The following is a 19,728-nucleotide window of genomic DNA, read 5'->3' on the forward strand; positions in this document are numbered from 1 at the left end:
TGCATTTTTCCTGCAGCTGTCGCTCTACAAAGACTCCCCCTGTGGGGTTAACGCCTCATGACTCTTCGCCTTACTTTATTCCGGAACCAATGCGCCACAGCCAACACTCGATGCAACAGATGAGGCTAAAGAGGGTTTTTATTCCAACCTCGAGACATCCCTGTCCCGTGTCATTACGCGGTCCTCCTCGGTGACTTTAATGCCAGGGTCGGCAAAGACACAGCCCTATGGTGAGGCGTGATTGGCAGAGAGGGGGTAGGGAAAGCCAACTCCAGCAATACCCTATTCCTGACAAAATGTCTAGAACACGAACTCCTCATCACCAACACCCTGTTCCGCCAGAGGGACAAATACAAGGCATCATGGCAACACCTTCGCTCCCAACACTGGCACCTGCTCAACTACGTCATCCTCCGAGCCAGGGATCGCAAGGATGTGCGCATCACCTGCGCCATGACAGGAGCTGACGACTGCTGGACGGACCACCGCCTAATCCGATCCATCGACATTAACATACCCCCAAAGCAGAGAGGACAGCAGAAGCAGTGCCGCAAAAAAAGTCAATGCCGGGGCACTTAAAGACCCAGCTCAGAGAGCCCTATACAGCCAGCGCCTCACAGCTAATCTGGCTCTTGATGACCCTGAGATGCTGAATGCCCACAGCGCTTGGTCTGCCCTCCAGGTCTCCATAACCAGTGCCTGTGAAGAGACACTTGGTTACTCAACCAGAAAACACCAGGACTGGTTTGATGAAAATGATCAGGAGATCCAAGAACTAATAGATCGTAAGCGCAGAGCATTTCTGAGCCTCAAGCAACAACGCAACTCGGGAGCTGCAAAGCAACGTTAGACGGCTCAAGGCTGAAGTCCAACAAAAAACCCGGGACCTAAAGAACAGGTGGTGGATGGAGAAAGCACAGGAGCTACAACAAGTGGCCGACAGCCACGATATGCAAGGATTCTTCATTGCAGTCAAAGCCACCTACGGTCCAAACTCCCAAGGCCCCACTCCACTCCTGGCCAAGAACGGGGAAACACTCATAAAGAACACCGAGGCTGTCAGGGCCCGCTGGAAAGAGCACTTTGAAGATCTCCTCAATCGAGACTCTGCCTTTGACTCGAGTGTTCTTGACTCCATCCCGCAGCATGCGACCCGTCACCTCAGTGAAATCCCAACGTTGCACAAGGTAGGCAAAGCCATAAAATAGCTCAAGAATAACGAGGCTACGGGTGCCGATGGAATTCCTGCTGAGGCGCTAAAGTATGGCAGAGAGGTGCTGTTGACATGGATACATGACCTCATCTCCCTCACCTGGAGGGAGGAGAGCATGCCGAGAGATCTCGGAGATGCAGTGATCGTGACCATCTTTAAAAAGGGGGACGTTCGACTGCGGCAACTACAGGGGAATTTCCCTATCAGCCACTGGGAAAGTTGTCGTTAGAGTTCTCCTCAATCGACTTCTCCCTGTGGCCGAGGAGCTCCTCCTGGAATCACAATGAGGATTTCATTCCCTACGGGGCACAACGGACATTATGGACAAGTCAGTCCATGAAAGGCGTGATTTTTTTTTTTTACTTTCCATAGTACATGTAAAAATGCAATAAAACTGAAGCAATTTATTGGAAAAAAGTCCCCGATAAAACATAACTTTTTAAAAGCATATATTAAAATAAAACTCGGTCGGAGAGTTGTGGTCCATTATTTTCCCTCTCATGATAAGCGCCAGGCCCACAGGGTTTGGAGCCGAGAGCAACTTGCGTTTCGAAATCGCTCGCACTGTGTTTTTATTTTGCTTTATATCGGGGTCCGTAGGGCAGTTGGCGCATGCGGGTTACACGCGACAGTTGAGCGGCGAGGATGGACGTGAATCCGCCGAAACAGGAGCACCTGCTGGCGCTGAAAGGTGAGGAGCGGCGCCGGCCGGGCCGCGGGGGTCGGGCAGGGCAGCGCGGCCTGCCTCGCCAACACCACGGGTTCAGGGAGAGGCCGTGACAAGGTCCGTGGGCGGCTGACCGAGAGAGGCAGAGAGCGGGGCTGGGAGCGGAGGGCCCGGGCGGGCTGGGCTGGCGGGTCTCTTGTGGGTTAACCCTTGCTGTGATTTCTCTCACTCCGATAGTCAGCCGCTCTCCGTGGGTTTGAATGGGTTTGCGATCAGCCTCATTCAGGGCAGTTACGGGGAGAGGAGGACCAAGAGTGACCAGATATTGGCGGGTAAAGGCAGCGCTCCACTCGGCGAGCTGCACTCTGGTCGGAGAGAAGCCTGAAACGCCAAAGTCCGACCGGCACACCCTTTCTTTTGTTTTGACTGTGGCTCTACTCCGGGAATGGAGGGTCAGTGAATTTACCTGTTAAATGTTTACGCTGTGCTTTTCCCATAACTTCTGATTCTATGCGGAGCTCTTGTAAGTGCTGCTTTGAATCACGCACTTTAATCGGACAATTGGATGCTACAGTGTCCTTTGACCTCTGAAAACTGCGTTTCAATTCAGCCCATGCTCCTGGGAACATTATAAACCCAGCTCCCAGTAGATGGGGAAATTCCAGTTCAAAAAGTTAATCCATTGATGATCTTGCTCAACGGTGACTCGTTGGAATGTCTTTAACGTTGAGGGAGATTCCTTCTTCCTCCTAATTTTTACTATAGTTAAACTCTACTTTGGGTGCACAAAGTATAACAATGTTCAATTTTCCAGGACTGACAACACTACCATTGATGAGCATAAGAAAGCACAAACTATAAATTTGATTTTCACAATTAAGATATTGTAATCCTAATCTGGTTGTGCTTTCCAAGCTACCATAGAACACGGACATGAGGGCTAACTCCATGCTAACAGTGTAAGTCAAATAGTTAAAGTAATTTTATCACTTCAGTGAGATTCAGAGTGGTACAGACAACTTTGCTTACTAACTTTTTAGTTAAATCTGGGACTATCTGTTCTATTCAGTTCCACACAAGGTAAATAGTTTTACTGTGTCATCTGTGAGCATTAAGGTTCCTATAAGATATACACTAAAGTTACATAGGACAAATATAGAGAAAGCTACAATTGGTGCCCATGCCCCTAAAGTAGAGAATGAAGAGTTCTTGCTTCTGTGTGGAGGTTGAAATAGAACAGGATAAGACTTGGTTGTGATGCCATTCATGGTTAAGCAGTCTGCCAACATTTACTGTAAAGAATGCCCATTTGAGGAAGATACTGTGGGGCAACATTTTTGAAGTGGAGTATAAATTTCAGATTTCTGTCCATGTTTGGGTTGACCGTACCATGCTCTGAGCACACTGTCAAGAATTTGTCTTTTTCTGTATTTGTTGACTTTTGCTAGTGTTTTTGTTGCTGTAGACTAAAACTTTGCTTTTGCAGTTGGAGCACTGTTTGTCATGCGAAGTTGGCACTTCTGGAGTTTAGGACAGATCCCTGCAAGTTTGCCAATACTTGCAAGGGGTTCTTGAGTGTTTTTCAATATTTGGAAGGGAGTTCCCTGAGCAGAAAAGTTTGAAAGCCATGGTCATGGGTATTCTGACAACTGAGGAACTATAGGCTTGTATGAGTTATTAATATGTGGGGATGGAAGGGAAAATATATTGCTCTTCAGATTGAAATATCCAGAATTTACAGGGTTTTTTTTGAAATAAAAACACAATCTGAAAACACAACCGGTCTACCAGCATCGATAAAGATAAAAGCTAACAGTTGTACAAACATTTTTCCTTTTCAGATGCTGATGAACATATTGTTTATTTACAGCATTGACTGTTTATTATATGGTATTACTCTTTTTTTTTATTTAAAAAAGCTATGTATTTGAATTAATTGACATTTTGTATTTTTTTAAAAAGATCATGCCTTCTGCGGTCCTACTTGTACTATACTGGAGATTTGGGGGTAACTGAGTGCTGGGAGGTCCAAAATGAAGAGGTTTAGTTTATGCATTGAGTTATACATTTAAGTATAAAACAGTTAGTGTGTAGTGTAATACTTGACAACTTCCTGTAAATGGTATCGCGACAAATCCTCAAGGTTGATACTCCAGTGCAGTATTGAAAAATACTGCATTGTCAGACTGGCTTGCAATTCTTTGCTTGGGAAATCAAACCAAGGCCCTGTTTTGCTGGCTCAGGTGGAGGTTAAAAATCTCATTACTATTCATTTATAAAAAGAGTTTCTGTGATATCCTGGTCCACAGTTCATCCTCAACCAATGCCACCAAAGATAAAATAAACCAAATCATTGGCATAATTGGCCTAGGCAACAGTTACTGCATTTCATAGAAACATAGAAAATAGGTGCAGGAGTAGGCCATTCGGCCCTTCGAGCCTGCACTACCATTCAATAAGATCATGGCTGATCATTCACCTCAATACCCCTTTCCTGCTCTCATAAGAATTAGGAACAGGAGTAGGTCATCTAGCCCCTCGAGCCTGCTCCGCCATTCAATAAGATCATGGATGATCTGGCCATGGACTCAGCTCCACTCACCTGCCTGCTCCCCGTAACCCTTAATTCCCTTATTGGTTAAAAATCTATCTATCTGTGACTTGAATGCATTCAGTGAGCTAGCCTCAACTGATTCCTTGGGCAGAGAATTCCACAGATTCACAACCCTCTGGGAGAAGAAATTCCTTCTCAACTCGATTTTTTAAAATTGGCTCCCTTGTATTTTGAGGCTGTTCTCCCCTACCAGTGGAAACAACCTCTCTGCCTCTATTTTGTCTATCCCTTTCATTATTTAAAATGTTTCTATAAGATCACCCCTCATCCTTCTGAACTCCAACGAGTAAAGACCCAGTCTACTCAATCTATCATCATAAGGTAACCCCCTCATCTCCGGAATCGGCCTAGTGAATCGTCTCAGTAACCCCTCCAAAGCCAGTATATCCTTCCTTAAGTAAGGTGACCAAAACTGCACGCAGTACTCCAGGTGTGGCCTTACCAATACCCTATACAGTTGCAGCAGGACCTCCCTGCTTTTGTACTCCATCCCTCTCGCAATGAAGGCCAACATTCCATTCGCCTTCCTGATTACCTGCTGCACCTGCAAACTAACTTTTTTGGGATTCATGCACAACGAGTTTTATTATTTGTAGGGGCTGCTCCTGAAATTCTGGCTGCACTTCAGTCCCACTCTCCTGATCTTTGGGCACCCTGTGCGGAGGGGAGCGGGTAGGTCCGAAGGCCTCCTCGTAGGACTACTCCTGGGCACGGCCAAGGGTGCCATCAGCCGGTCCAGGCAGCGGGCGGTCGAGGGGGTCGTTCAACCTGACTGCCTTGGAGATGGAGCACGCGGTGTCCACCGGTACGCTCACGGCCTTCCGCGAGAGGTGGGCACCGGAGGGACTGGAGTGCATCATCACGCCCGGCAACCAAATTTTAATTTGATTTTACGTTTTAAAGTTTAATTTGTTTTAATTGCCGGTGCTTTTAGTGTCCCCCTTCCCTTTATAGGGGGCACTGGGGAAAAATTGTGATTTTAGTGCCCAAAAAAAAACCAAAAAAAAGAAAAACACAAAAAAAAAGGAAAAAAAGGGCCTTGTAAATGTCTGGTGTGTCACCCAGTTCGGGTGGCACGGTTTAATGTTTTTTTTTTACAGATAAACTCTAAGAGTTTCATGCACAACGAAAACCAAAAAAAAAGAAAAACACAAAAAAAAAACCACAAAAAAGGAAAAAAAGGGCCTTGTAAATGTCTGCTGTGTCATCCAGGGCGGGTGGCACGGTTTAATGTTTTATGTTTTACAGGTAGACTCTAAAAGAGTTTCATGCACAAGGACCCCCAGGTCCCTCTGCACCGCAGCATGTTGTAATTTCTCCCCATTCAAATAATATTCCCTTTTACTGTTTTTTTTTTCCCAAGGTGGATGACCTCACACTTTCCGACATTGTATTCCATCTGCCAAACCTTAGCCCATCTGCTTATCTAAATCTCTTTGCAGCCTCTCTGTGTCCTCTACATAACCCGCTTTCCCACTAATCTTTGTGTCATCTGCAAATTTTGTTACACTACACTCTGTCCCCTCTTCCAGGTCATCTTTGTATATTGTAAACAGTTGTGGTCCCAGCACCGATTCCTGTGGCACACCACTAACCACCGATTTCCAACCCGAAAAGGACCCATTTATCCCGACTCTCTGCTTTCTGTTCGCCAGCCAATTCTCGATCCATGCTAATACATTTCCTCTGACTCCGCGTACCTCTATCTTCTGCAGTAACCTTTTGTGTGGCACCTTATCGAATGCCTTTTGGAAATCTAAATGCACCACATCCATCGGTACACCTCTATCCACCATGCTCGTTATATCCTCAAAGAATTCCAGTAAATTAGTTAAACATGATTTCCCCTTCATGAATCCATGTTGCGTCTGCTTGATTGCACTATTCCTATCTAGATATCCTGCTATTTCTTCCTTAATGATCGTTTCAAGCATTTTCCCCACTACAGATGTTAAACTAACCGGCCTATAGTTACCTGCCTTTTGTCTGCCCCCTTTTTTTAAACAGAGGTGTTACATTAGCTGCTTTCCAATCTGCTGGTACCTCCCCAGAGTCCAGAGCATTTTGGTAGATTATAACGAATGCATCTGCTATAACTTCCGCCATCTCTTTTAATACCCTGGGATGCATTTCATCAGGACCAGGGGACTTGTCTACCTTGAGTCCCATTAGCCTGTCCAGCACTACCCCCCTAGTGATAGTGATTGTCTCAAGGTCCTCCCTTCCCACATTCCTATGACCAGCAATTTTCAGCATGGTTTTTGTGTCTTCAACTGTGAAGGCGGAAGCAAAATAATTGTTTAAAGTCTCAGCCATTTCCACATTTCCCATTATTAAATCCCCCTTCTCATCTTCTAAGGGACCGACATTTACTTTAGTCACTCTTTTCCGTTTTATATATCTGTAAAAGCTTTTACTATCTGTTTTTATGTTTTGCGCAAGTTTACCTTCGTAATCTATCTTTCCTTTCTTTATTACTTTTTTTGTCATTCTTTGCTGTTGTTTAAAATTTTCCCAATCTTCTAGTTTCCCACTAACCTTGGCCACCTTATACGCATTGGTCTTTGATTTGATACTCTCCTTTATTTCCTTGGTTATCCATGGCTGGTTATCCCTTCTCTTACCACCCTTCTTTTTCACTGGAATATAGTTTTGTTGTGCACGATGAAAGAGCTCCTTAAAAGTCCTCCACTGTTCCTCAATTGTGCCACCGTTTAGTCTGTGTTTCCAGTCTATTTTAGCCAACTCTGCTCTCATCCCACTGTAGTCCCCTTTGTTTAAGCATAGTACGCTCGTTTCTGACACAACTTCCTCACCCTCAATCTGTATTACAAATTCAACCATAGTGTGATCACTCATTCCGAGAGGATCTTTTACTAGGAGATCGTTTATTTTTCCTGTCTCATTACACAGGACCAGATCTAAGATAGCTTGCTCCCTTGTAGGTTCTGTAACATACTGTTCTAAGAAACAATCCCGTATGCATTCTATGAATTCCTCCTCCAGGCTACCCCGTGCGATTTGAGTTGACCAATCGATATGTAGGTTACAATCCCCCATGACTACTGCCGTTCCTTTTTCACATGCCTCCATTATTCCCTTGATTATTGCCCGCCCCACCGTGAAGTTATTATTTGGGGGCCTATAAACTACGCCCACCAGTGACTTTTTCCCCTTACTATCTCTAAGCTCCACCCACAATGATTCAACATTTTGTTCATTAGAGCCAATATCGTCTCTCTCAACTGCCCTGATATCATCCTTTATTAACAGAGCTACCCCACCTCCTTTCCCTACTTGTCTATCTTTCCGAATCGTCAGATACCCTTGTATGTTTAATTAGCAGTCTTGGCCACCCTGCAACCATGTTTCTGTAATGGCCACTGTTAGCGTTAGTGTTTTCTCAGAAGAATCACTCAACACTCAGAGTCGGTTCCAATGCTGATGCAGCTTTTATTACGCTCAGCGGGGAGGAAACACTCAGGACCGTATCCAGGTTTCTCTCCACAGAACAAAGGGTTACATGCACTTTTATATGTTTCACAACAGTTACAAAACAGTTTACTACAGCTACACAGCCCATCACGGCTGGACACAAGCCAATCACAACGATTATAGATTACATATAGGTTCTTTTAACCCAATAGAATTCCCCTAGTATCCAGGGAACCATATGTTCGGTTATTGTCAGCTTGGGCTGATCGATGACTTTATAGGTTCTCTCCCTAGTTCTTTCATCTGGGAGAAATAATTGGTTTATAACCTTGTTTACAGGAGATGGTTTCCCTCTTATCTTTCTTCCTGGGGAATTAATTGGTTTATGACCTTGTTCACAGGAGATGGTTTCCTTCTTATCTCTGTCTTCCCGCATCCCAGGCATTCCTACAGTGGGCCTCACAGGGTTATTGCTTGGTCATTGAACGTTCAACAGATCACAGCTTGACTACCTGATTTCCCATCATGCCTGGGCAGCCATTTTATGTGTGTGTCCATTTTAAGCTTATGTGAGTTTTGATATATCTAGCAGGTGCCTAATGCCTAGTATTCTGGTATATTCTAAAGGTGCCTACCTCCTACAACAGCCACCAAATCATACCCATTTGTAATGATTTGTGCCGTCAACTCATTTACTTTATTTCGATGGGGTACTCTCTATACCCCTTGATCCCTTTAGCCTTCAGGGCCATATCTAACTCCCTCTTGAATATATCGAACGAACTGGCATCAACAACTCTCTGCGGTAGGGAATTCCACAGGTTAACAACTCTAGTGAAGAAGTTTCTCTTCATCTTGCTCCTAAATGGCTTTCCCCTTATCCTTGGACTGTGACCCCTGGTTCTGGACTTTCCCAACATCGGGAGCATTCTTCCTGCATTTAATCTGTCCAGTCTCGTCAGAATTTTATGTTTCTAATGAGATCCGCTCTCATCCTTCTAAACTCCAGTGAATACAGTCCCATTTGATCCAGTGTCTCCTCATATGTCAGTTCTGCCATCCCGGGAATCAGTCTGGTGAACCTTTGCTGCACGCCCTCAATAGCAAGAACATCCTTCCTCAGATTAGGAGACCAAAACTGGACACGCTATTCTAGGTGAGGCCTCACCAAGGCCCTGTACAATTGCAGTAAGACCTCCCTGCTCCTATACTCACATCCCCTAGCTATGAAGGCAAACATGCCATTTGCCGCCTGCTGTACCTGCATGCCAACTTTCAATGACCAAGACATCCAGATCTCGTTGCACCTCCCCTTTTCCTAATCTGCTGCCATTCAGATAATATTCTGCCTTCATGTTTTTGCCACCAAGGTGGATAACCTCACGTTTATCCACATTGGGCGAATGCATGGCAGATGCAGTATACTCACCAAACCTGTCCAAGTCACCCTGCAGCCTTTTAGCATCCTCCTCACAGCTTACACCGCCACCCAGTTTAGTGTCATCGACAAAATTGGAGATACTACACTCAATTCCTTCATCTAAATCATTAATGTATATTGTAAAAGTGCTGGGGTCCCAGCACTGAGCCTTGCGGCACCCCACTAGTCACTGCCTGCCATTCTGAAAAGGACCCGTTTATCCCTACTCTCTGCTTCGTGTCTGCCAACCAGTTCTCTATCCATGTCAATACATTACCTCCATTACCAAGTGCTTTAATTTTTAATCTCTTGTGTGGGACCTTGTCAAAAGCCTTTTGAAAGTCCAAATATGCCACATCCATTGGTTCTCCCTTGTACACTCCACTAGTTACAGCCTCAAAAAATTCTAGAAGATTTGTCGAGCATGATTTCCCTTTCATAAATCCATGCTGACTTGGACTGATCCTGTCATGCTTTCCAAATGCGCTGGTATTTCATCTTTTAATAATTGATTCCAACATTTTCCCCACTACTGATATCAGGCTAACAGGTCTTTAATTACCCGTTTTCTCTCCCTCCTTTTTAAAAAGTGGTGCTACATTAGCTACCCTCCAGTCCATCGGAACTGATTCAGAGTCGATAGACTGTTGGAAAATGATCACCAATGCATCCACTATATCTAGGGCCACTTCCTTAGGTATTCTGGGATACAAGCTATCAGACCCATGGGATTTATCGGCCTTTAATCCCATCAGTTTCCCTAACACAATTTCCTGACTAATGAGGATTTCCTTCAGTTCCTCCTTCACGCTAGACCTTCGGCCCCCTAGTATTTCCGGAAGGTTATATGTGTCTTCCTTCGTGAAGACAGAACCAAACTATTTGTTCAACTGGTCTGCCACTTCTTTGTTCCCCATTATAAATTCACCTTATTCTGACTGCAAGGGACCTACGTTTGTCTTCACTAATCTTTTTCTCTTCACATATTTATAGAAGGTTTTGCAGTCAGTTTTGATGTTCCCAGCAAGTTTCCCCCTCCTAATTAAATCCTTTGTCCTCCTCTGCTGAATTCTAGCTTTCTCTCAGTCCTCAGGTTTGCTGCTTTTTCTGGCCAATTTCTATGCCTCTTCCTTGGATTTAACACTGTCCCTAATTTCCCTTGTTCGCCATGGTTGAGCCACCTTCCCCGTTTTGATTATACTCCAGACAGGGATGTACAATTGTTGAAGTTCATCCATGTGATCTTTCAATGTTTGCCATTGCCTATCCACTATCAACCCTTTAAGTATCATTCGCCAGTCTATTCTAGCCAATTCACGTCTCATACCATCGCAGTTACAATTCCTTAAGTTCAGGAGCCTATGCTCTGAATTAACTGTGTCACTCTCCATCTGAATAATGAATTCTACCATATTATGGTTACTCTTCCCCAAGGGGCCTCGCACAACAAGATTGCTAATTAGTCCTTTCTCATTCTACATCACCCAGTCTAGGATGGCCAGCCCTCTAGTTGGTTCCTCGACATATTGATCTTGAAAACCATCCCTAATACACTCCAGGAAATCCTCCTCCACCGTATTGCTACCAGTTTGGTTAGCCCAATCTATATGTAGATTAAAGTCGCCCATGATAACTGCTGTACCTTTCTTGCATGTATCCCTAATTTCTTGTTTGATGCTGTCCCCAACCCCCTCTCCTACTGTTTGGTGGTCTGTACACAACTCCCACTATCGTTTTCTGCCCTTTTGATATTCCGCAGCTCTACCCATACAGATTCCACATCATCCAAGCTAATTTCGAAGCAATTCATTGTAGAGGAAGTCTTTCAAATATTTCTGAGACGTGTAAGACACTATATATAAAGTTGTCTTTGTTTTTATTTTCACTAATCATAATTTGTTGATTTTATCAGCCCAGTGCATGATGTAAATCATGTAACATGATTGTTCATCATGTGCATAGAGGATACATCATAAATACCATCTGTATAAAACTTGGATAATCTAATGAGTTAAGGATTAAAGTCACTACTCAACTTGAATTAGTATGTATACGGTGTGGAGATGGTACCTTGAGGCGGTGTGACTGCTAATTAGGTTATAATGTTTATACTCCTGAAGAGAATTTTGCTTGAACCTTGGAAAAACATCCTGTGGTACAATTACAGATCATGATGTTCCAAATCTGTATTTAGAGAGAATTTTGAATTAGACAGTACTCTGAAGAAGTGGTGGTATTAGTGGAGAGTGCAATTTGAGGTTATATGTATTGCACAAGAATATTGCAAAGCATTAAAGCACATTGGTTTAAGTTTATTAGTTTTCCCTTAATGTATTGATAACATAACTGTGTAGTGACTGCACAAAGCCATGGACCTATATGCTGATGTGGATTGCATTGTAATTTGTGTAGCAAGAAGTGCTAAACAGTTATTATAGTGAAACAATTTGCATTTAAAATTCCATCGAGAGTAATTTTACTTCCTTCCATCAAATATTTAGCAAATCAGCACACATTGGTTAAAATGTCCACCTTATATAGGACAGTTAAAATTTGTACGTGTCTTTCTTTTAAAGGGGTAAAAAATCTTGTAAACCCTCCCAACTACCATCTCCTCTTCAGCCACCTTTTGTCTTGAGGTACTCGAATGTACCCATACTTCCTGTACAAAACCTTTGAGAGTATGGTACATTATCCCTTCCAGACATTTCTGCAGCATTCAATGCTATCTATACCACCTTCTTCCAAAGCCTCCCCACTGTCCCTGAGCTTTGTAACTGATATTCCATGGCTCCATTCTTGTGTATCTGAATACAGCCAGTGCATTTCCGTCAGTGGCTTCTCATTTGAGGAGGGAGGGTGAACCGATAGATGTCATGGTTCAGATGGGGTATCGATGACATAGGCAGAAAGAGGAATGAAATCCTGCAAGTGGATTTTGGGGAGTTAGGAAAGAGATTAAAAAGCAGGACCTCAAAGGTAGTAATCTCCAGATTACTCCCACTGCCACGAGCGAGCGAGTGAGGTATAGAAATAGGAGGACAGAACAGATGAATGTGCGGCTGGAAAGATAGTGCAGGAGAGAGGGCTTTAGATTCTGAGGACATTGGGACCGGTTCTGGGGGAAAGTGGGACCTGTACAGGCCGGTCGGGTTGCATGTCTGCACAGCTGGGACCAATGTCCTCTAAGGAGAGTTTGGTAGTGTTGGGGAGGGTTTAAACCAATTGGGCTGGGGGATGGGCACCAGGATGTAGCAGTAGAGGAGAGAAACAAGGTGTACAAATGATTGGGAGAAACAGCTGGCACTTTTGTAAGAAATTGTACAGTATTAGGTGGGGCTGGACTAAAAGAGAATACAAGAAGGTCTAAGATAGGATTACAGTGTATGTGTGTAACTGCACAGTGTGATAAATAAGGTTGGTGAGCTGCAGGAGCAAATAGCCACATGGGGATATGATGTTGTGATAATGGAGACCTGGTTCAAAAAAGCTCAGGATTGGATACTAAATATTCCTGGATTTAAGATGTTCAGGAAACATGGGGAAGGAAAGAAAGGAGGTGGAGAGGCAGTATTAAGGAAAATGTTTTGTGCTGGAGAGAGTTGTCCTGGAGGGGTCAAGCACAGAATCTATTTGGTTAGAGTTAAGAAACAATAGAGGTGTCATTACACTGTATGCTATGAACCATTGTGAAGTGTATTTATAGGAGCAAGTTTGCAGGGAAATTAGAGATGTGCAAGAACTAGAGAGTAATGGGGGACTTCAACTATCCTAATGTAGACTGCGATAGTAATAGTGCAAAGGGCAGAGAGGGAAAAGAATTTCTTAAGTGTTCAGGAGAACTTTCTTGATCAGTTCGTTTCTGGCCCAACGAGGAAGGAGGCATTGGGAATGAGGTGGGGCAAGTGGCAGTCGGGGAACATTTAGGGAACAGTGATCATAGTATTAAGGTTTAGATTAGCTATGGAAAAGGACAGGGAGAAATCTAGAGTAAAGATACTGAATTGGAGGAAGACCAATTTCAGGTGGGTTGAGAACGGATCAGGCCCAGGTAAATTGGAATCAACCACTGGCAGGCAAAACTGTAATCGAACAATGGATTGCCTTTAAAGAGTTCAGGTACATTCCCACAAGAGGGTATGGTCGGGCAACCAAAGTCAGAGTTCCCTGGATGATGAAAGAGATGGAGAGTAAGATGAAGCATTTTAAGAGTACGAGAAGAAGATCGCTGGGAACATAAAAACTGACTGCAAAAGCTTCTATAGATATGTGAAGCGAAAAAGATTGGTGAAGACAAACGTAAGTCCCTTGCAGTCAGATTCAGGTGAATTTATAATGGGGAACAAAGAAATGGCAGACCAATTGAACAAATACTTTTGTTCTGTCTTCACGAAGGAAGACACAAATAACCTTCTGGAAATACTAGGGGACCGAGGGTCTAGTGAGGAGAAGGAGGAACTGAAGGATATCCTTATTAGGTGGGAAATTGTGTTCGGGAAATTGATGGGATTGAAGGCTGATAAATTCCCAGGGCCTGATAGTCTGCATCCCAGAGTACTTAAGGAAGTGGCCCCAGAACAGTCTTGGGATCAGTTCATATGGACTGGAGTTGCTAATGTAATACCACTTTTTAAAAAGGGAGGGAGGGAGGGAGAGAAAAAACGGGTAATTATAGACCGGTTAGCTTGACATCAGTGGTGGGGAAAATGTTGGAATCAATTATAAAGGATGAAATAGTAGTGTATTTTGAAAGCAGTGACAGGATCGGTCCAAGTCAACATGGATTTATGAAGGGGAAATCATGCTTGACACATCTGGAATTTTTTGAGGATGTAACTAGTAGGGTGGACAAGGGAAAACCAGTGGATGTGTTGTATTTAGACTTTCAAAAGGCTTTTGACAAGGTCCCATACGCGATTGGTGTGCAAAATCAAACCCCGTGGCATTGGGGGTAATATACTGAGGTGGATAGAGAACTGGTTGGCAGACAGGAAGCAGAGAGTCGGATTAAACGGGTCCTTTTCAGAATGGCAGGCAGTGACTAGTGGGGTGCTGCAGGACTCCGTGCTGGGACCCCAGCTATTTACAATATACATTAATGATTTGAATGAAAGAATTGAGTGTAATATTTCCAAGTTTGCAGATGACACTAAACTGGGTGGCGGTGTGAGCTGTGAGGGGGACGCTAAGAGGCTGCAGGGTGACTTAGACAGGTTAGGTGAGTTGGAAAATGCATGGCAAATGCAGTATAATGTGGATAAATGAGAGGTTATCCACTTTGGGGGCAAAAACGCAAAGACAGAATATTATCTGAATGGTGGCAGATTAGGAAAAGGGGAGGTGCAACGAAACATAGAAAAATAGGTGCAGGAGTAGGCCATTTGGCCCTTCGAGCCTGCACTGCCATTCAATAAGACCATGGCTGATCATTCCTTCAGTACCCCTTTCCTGCTTTCTCGCCATACCCCTTGATCCCCTTAACCGTAAGAGCCATATCTAACTCCCTCTTGAATATACCCAGTGAACTGCCATCAACAACTTTCTGCGGCAGGGAATTCCACAGGTTAACAACTCTGAGTGAAGTAGTATCTCCTCATCTCAGTCCTAAATGGCCTACCCCTTATCCTAAGACTATCTCCCCTCGTTCTGGACTTGACCAACATCGGGAACATGCTTCCCGCATCTAACCTGTCCAGTCCCGTCAGAATCTTATATGTTTCTATGAGATCCCCTCTCATCCTTCTAAACTCCAGTGAATACAGGCCCAGTTGATCCAGTCTCTCCTCATATGACAGCCCAGCCATCCCTGGAATCAGTCTGGTGAACCTTCGCTGCATTACCTCAATAGCAAGAACGTCATTCCTCAGACTAGGAGACCAAAACTGAACACAATATTCCAGGTGAGGCCTCACAATGGCCCTGTACAACTGCAGTAAGACCTCCCTGCTTCTATATTCATATCCCCGAGCTATAAAGGCCAACATACCATTTGCCTTCTTCACTGCCTGATGTACCTGCGTGCCCACTTTCAGTGACTGATGAACTATGGCACCCAGGTCTCGTTGCACCTCCCCTTTTTCTAGTCTGCCGCCGTTCAGATAATATTCTGCCTTTGTGTTTTTGCCCCCAAAATGGATAACCTCACATTTATCCACATTATACTGCATCTGCCATGCATTTGCCCACTCACCTAATCTGTCCAAGTCACCCTGCAGCCTCTTAGCGTCCTCCTCACAGCTCACACCGCCATCCAGTTTAGTGTCATCTGCAAACTTGGAGATATTACACTATTCCTTCATCCCTGGAATCAGTCTAGTGTCATGGTTCATCAGTCATTGAAAGGTGCAGCAGATGGTAAAGAAGGAGGAGAGGGGATCTCATAGAAACATAGAAAATAGGTGCAGGAGCAGGCCATTCAGCCCTTCTAGCCTGCACCGCCATTCAATGAGTTCATGGCTGAACATGAAACTTCAGTACCCCCTTCCTGCTTTCTCGCCATAACCCTTGATCCCCTGAGTAGTAAGGACTTCATCTAACTCCCTTTTGAATATATTTAGTGAATTGGCCTCAACTACTTTCTGTGGTAGAGAATTCCACAGGTTCACCACTCACTGGGTGAAGAAGTTTCTCCTCATCTCGGTCCTAAATGGCTTACCCCTTATCCTCAGACTGTGACCCCTGGTTCTGGATTTCCCCAACATTGGGAACATTCTTCCTGCATCTAACCTGTCTAAACCCGTCAGAATTGTAAACGTTTCCATGAGGTCCCCTCTCATTCTTCTGAACTCCAGTGAATACAAGCCCAGTTGATCCAGTCTTTCTTGATAGGTCAATCCCGCCATCCCGGGAATCAGTCTGGTGAATCTTCGCTGCACTCCCTCAATAGCAAGAATGTCCTTCCTCAAGTTAGGAGACAAAAACTGTACACAATACTCCAGGTGTGGCCTCACCAAGGCCCTGTACAACTGTAGTAACACCTCCCTGCCCCTGTATTCAAATCCCCTCGCTATGAAGGCCAACATGCCATTTGCTTTCTTAACCGCCTGCTGTACCTGCATGCTAACCTTCAATGACTGATGTACCATGACACCCAGGTCTCGTTGCACCTTCCCTTTTCCTAATCTGTCACCATTCAGATAATAGTCTATCTCTCTGTTTTTACCACCAAAGTGGATAACCTCACATTTATCCACATTATACTTCATCTGCCATGCATTTGCCCACTCACCTAACCTATCCAAGTCACTCTGCAGCCTAATAGCATCCTCCTCGCAGCTAGCACTGCCACCCAACTTAGTGTCATCTGCAAATTTGGAGATACTGCATTTAATCCCCTCGTCTAAATCATTAATGTACAATGTAAACAGCTGGGGCCCCAGCACAGAACCTTGCGGCACCCCACTAGTCACTGCCTGCCATTCTGAAAAGTACCCGTTTACTCCTACTCTTTGCTTCCTGTCTGACAACCAGTTCTCAATCCATGTCAGCACACTACCCCCAATCCCATGTGCTTTAACTTTGCACATTAATCTCTTGTGTGGGACCTTGTCGAAAGCCTTCTGAAAGTCCAAATATACCACATCAACTGGTTCTCCTTTGTCCACTTTACTGGAAACATCCTCAAAAAATTCCAGAAGATTTGTCAAGCATGATTTCCCTTTCACAAATCCATGCTGACTTGGACCTATCATGTCACCATTTTCCAGATGCACTGCTATGACATCCTTAATAATTGATTCCATCATTTTACCCACTACTGAGGTCAGGCTGACCGGTCTATAATTCCCTGTTTTCTCTCTCCCTCCTTTTTTTAAAAAGTGGGGTTACATTGGCTACCCTCCACTCCATAGGAACTGATCCAGAGTCAATGGAATGTTGGAAAATGACTGTCAATGCATCTGCTATTTCCAAGGCCACCTCCTTAAGTACTCTGGGATGCAGTCCATCAGGCCCTGGGGATTTATCGGCCTTCAATCCCATCAATTTCCCCAACACAATTTCCCGACTAATAAAGATTTCCCTCAGTTCCCCCTCCTTACTAGACCCTCTGACCCCTTTTATATCCGGAAGGTTGTTTGTATCCTCCTTAGTGAATACCGAACCAAAGTACTTGTTCAATTGGTCTGCCATTTCTTTGTTCCCCGTTATGACTTCCCCTGATTCTGACTGCAGGGGACATACAAGATTCTGACGGGACGGGACAGGTTAGATGCGGGTAGATTGTTCCTGATGTTGGGGAAGTACAGAACCAGGGGACATGGTCTTAGGATAAGGGGTAGGCCATTTAGGACTGAGATGAGGAGATACTTCTTCACTGAGTTGTTAACCTGTGGAATTCCCTACCGCAGAGAGTTGTTGATGCCAGTTCATTGGATATATTCAAGAGGGAGTTAGATGTGGCCCTTAGGGCTAAAGGGATCAAGGGGTGTGGAGAGAAAGCAGGAAAGGGGTACTGAGGGAATGATCAGCCATGATCTTATCGAATGGTAGTGCAGGCTCGAAGGGCCGGATGGCCTAGTCCTGCACCTATTTTATATGTTTCTATGATGTCCGGTTGAGAATATAAGCGAGAACCAGGCTGAATATAGAAAGTTCAGAGGGGTAGTGAAAAAATAAATGAGGGGCAAAGAGAGAGTGAGAATAGATTGACAGCGAACATAAAAGGGAATCCAAAAGTCTTCTATAGGCATATAAATAGTCAACGGGTAGTAAGAGGAGGGATGGGGCCAATTAGGAATCAAAACGGAGACCTACGTATGGAGGCAGAGGGCATGGCTGAAGTACGAAATGAGTACTTTGCACCTGTTTTTACCAAGCAAGAAGGTGCTGCCAAAGTCATAGTGAAAGAGGAGGTAGTTAAGATACTGGATGGGATAAAAATTGATGCGGTACTAGAAAGGCTGGCTGTACTTAAAGTAGATATGTCACCAGAACTGGATGGGATGCATCTTAGGATGCTGAGGGAAGTAAATGTGGAAATTGCAGAGGTACTAGCCATAATCTTCCAATCCTCCTTCGATACAGGGTGGTGCCAGAGGACTGGAGAATTGCAGATGTTACACCCTTGTTCAAAAAAGGGTGTAAGGATAAACCCAGCAACTACAGGCCAGTCAGTTTAACCTCGGTAGTAGGAAAGCTTTTAGAAATGATAATCCAGGATGAAATTAAGTCACTTGTATTAATTAAGGAAAGCCAACATAGATTTGTTAAAGGCAAATCATGTTTAACAAACTTGATTGAGTTTTTTGATGAGGTAATGGAGAGGGTTGATGAGGGCAATGCAATTGATGTGTACATGGATTTCCAAAAGGTGTTTGACAAAGTGCCAGCAAAGTTGAAGTACATGGACATTGGCAGCATGGATAAAAAAATTGACTAAGTTACGGGAAACAGAGTAGTGGTGACCGGTTGTTTATCGGACTGGAGGAAGATACACAGTGGTGGTCACCAGGGGTCGGTACTAGGACCACCGCTTTTCTTGATACATATTAATAATTTTGACTTGGGTGTGTAGGGCACAATTTCAAAATTTGCACTTGACAAAAAACTTGGAAGTATAGTGAACAGTGAGGAGGCAGTGATAGACTTCAAGAGGATATAGATACGTGGCAGATGAAATTTAATGCAGAAAAATGAGAAGTGATATATTTGGTAGGAAGAACGAGGAGCAATTCTAAAGGGTGTGCATGAACAGAAGGACCTGGGGTAAAAGTGCACAAATCATTGAAGGTGATAGGGTAGGTTGAGAAAGTGGTTTAAAAAAGCATACAGGATCCTGGGCTTCATAAATAGAGGCATAGAGTCCATGTTTCGGGCCGCGCCAAGAACGGCGCAGCCCTGACCTGGACGCCCGTTTTTCGCGCCACAAAGTGCGCCGAAAAAAAATGTACCTATTCTCCGGCTCCCTGCAGGTCCTCTGAAGCTGGGTACGGCGCAGCACGAGCTGTGGGGGGCGGAGCCAGGTCCCTGCGCTGAAAACAGTGCCACAGTGGGCGCGCATGTGCAGTAGCTCCAGGCGCCCAAAATTATGTGGGAGGGGCCCGAAGCACGGAGCCCCCTAGCCCTGGCCGAATGGCCTCACTGGGGCTGCGTGGATCAGGCTGCCTCCCGCGACCAGCTCCTGCTTCCTCCCGACCGGACCCGACCCGACTTGACTCCCGCACCCCCCTGCCACCGGACCCGACCCGACCTCCGCTTCCCCCCCACCCTCCCGTCCTCCGCTCCCGACCCCTCCTCCCCCGTCCTCCGCTCCCGACCCCGGACCCACCCGACGCTACCTACCTGTAAATCCGGTGCTGGGGGCAGGCCCAGCCCGAAGACTTGGGCCCGGCCTGTTCAGCCTCCCTCTCCTTTTTCTTTCTTTGTTTCTTTCTCTCTTT

General features: G+C 44.8%; 1 protein-coding gene across 4 annotated transcripts in view; it reads left to right on the plus strand.

Moving 5' to 3' along the window:
* Positions 1-1,831: 1,831 nt before the first annotated feature.
* trappc13 (trafficking protein particle complex subunit 13) overlaps positions 1,832-19,728 on the plus strand; it is an 86,182-nt gene continuing 68,285 nt past the window's right edge. For 2 of the 4 annotated variants that reach the window (XM_070869414.1, XM_070869422.1), the window contains exon 1: positions 1,832-1,904. In XM_070869414.1, the coding sequence (XP_070725515.1) occupies positions 1,859-1,904 (46 nt within the window). In that variant the 5' untranslated portion in view covers positions 1,832-1,858. Of the gene's footprint in view, positions 1,905-2,694; positions 2,840-19,728 lie in introns of all 4 variants that reach the window. The other 2 variants (XM_070869432.1, XM_070869441.1) reach the window with 2 other exon arrangements.

This window comes from Pristiophorus japonicus, chromosome 2 (genome assembly GCF_044704955.1).
Source record: "Pristiophorus japonicus isolate sPriJap1 chromosome 2, sPriJap1.hap1, whole genome shotgun sequence".
Taxonomy (NCBI): Eukaryota; Metazoa; Chordata; class Chondrichthyes; family Pristiophoridae; genus Pristiophorus; species Pristiophorus japonicus.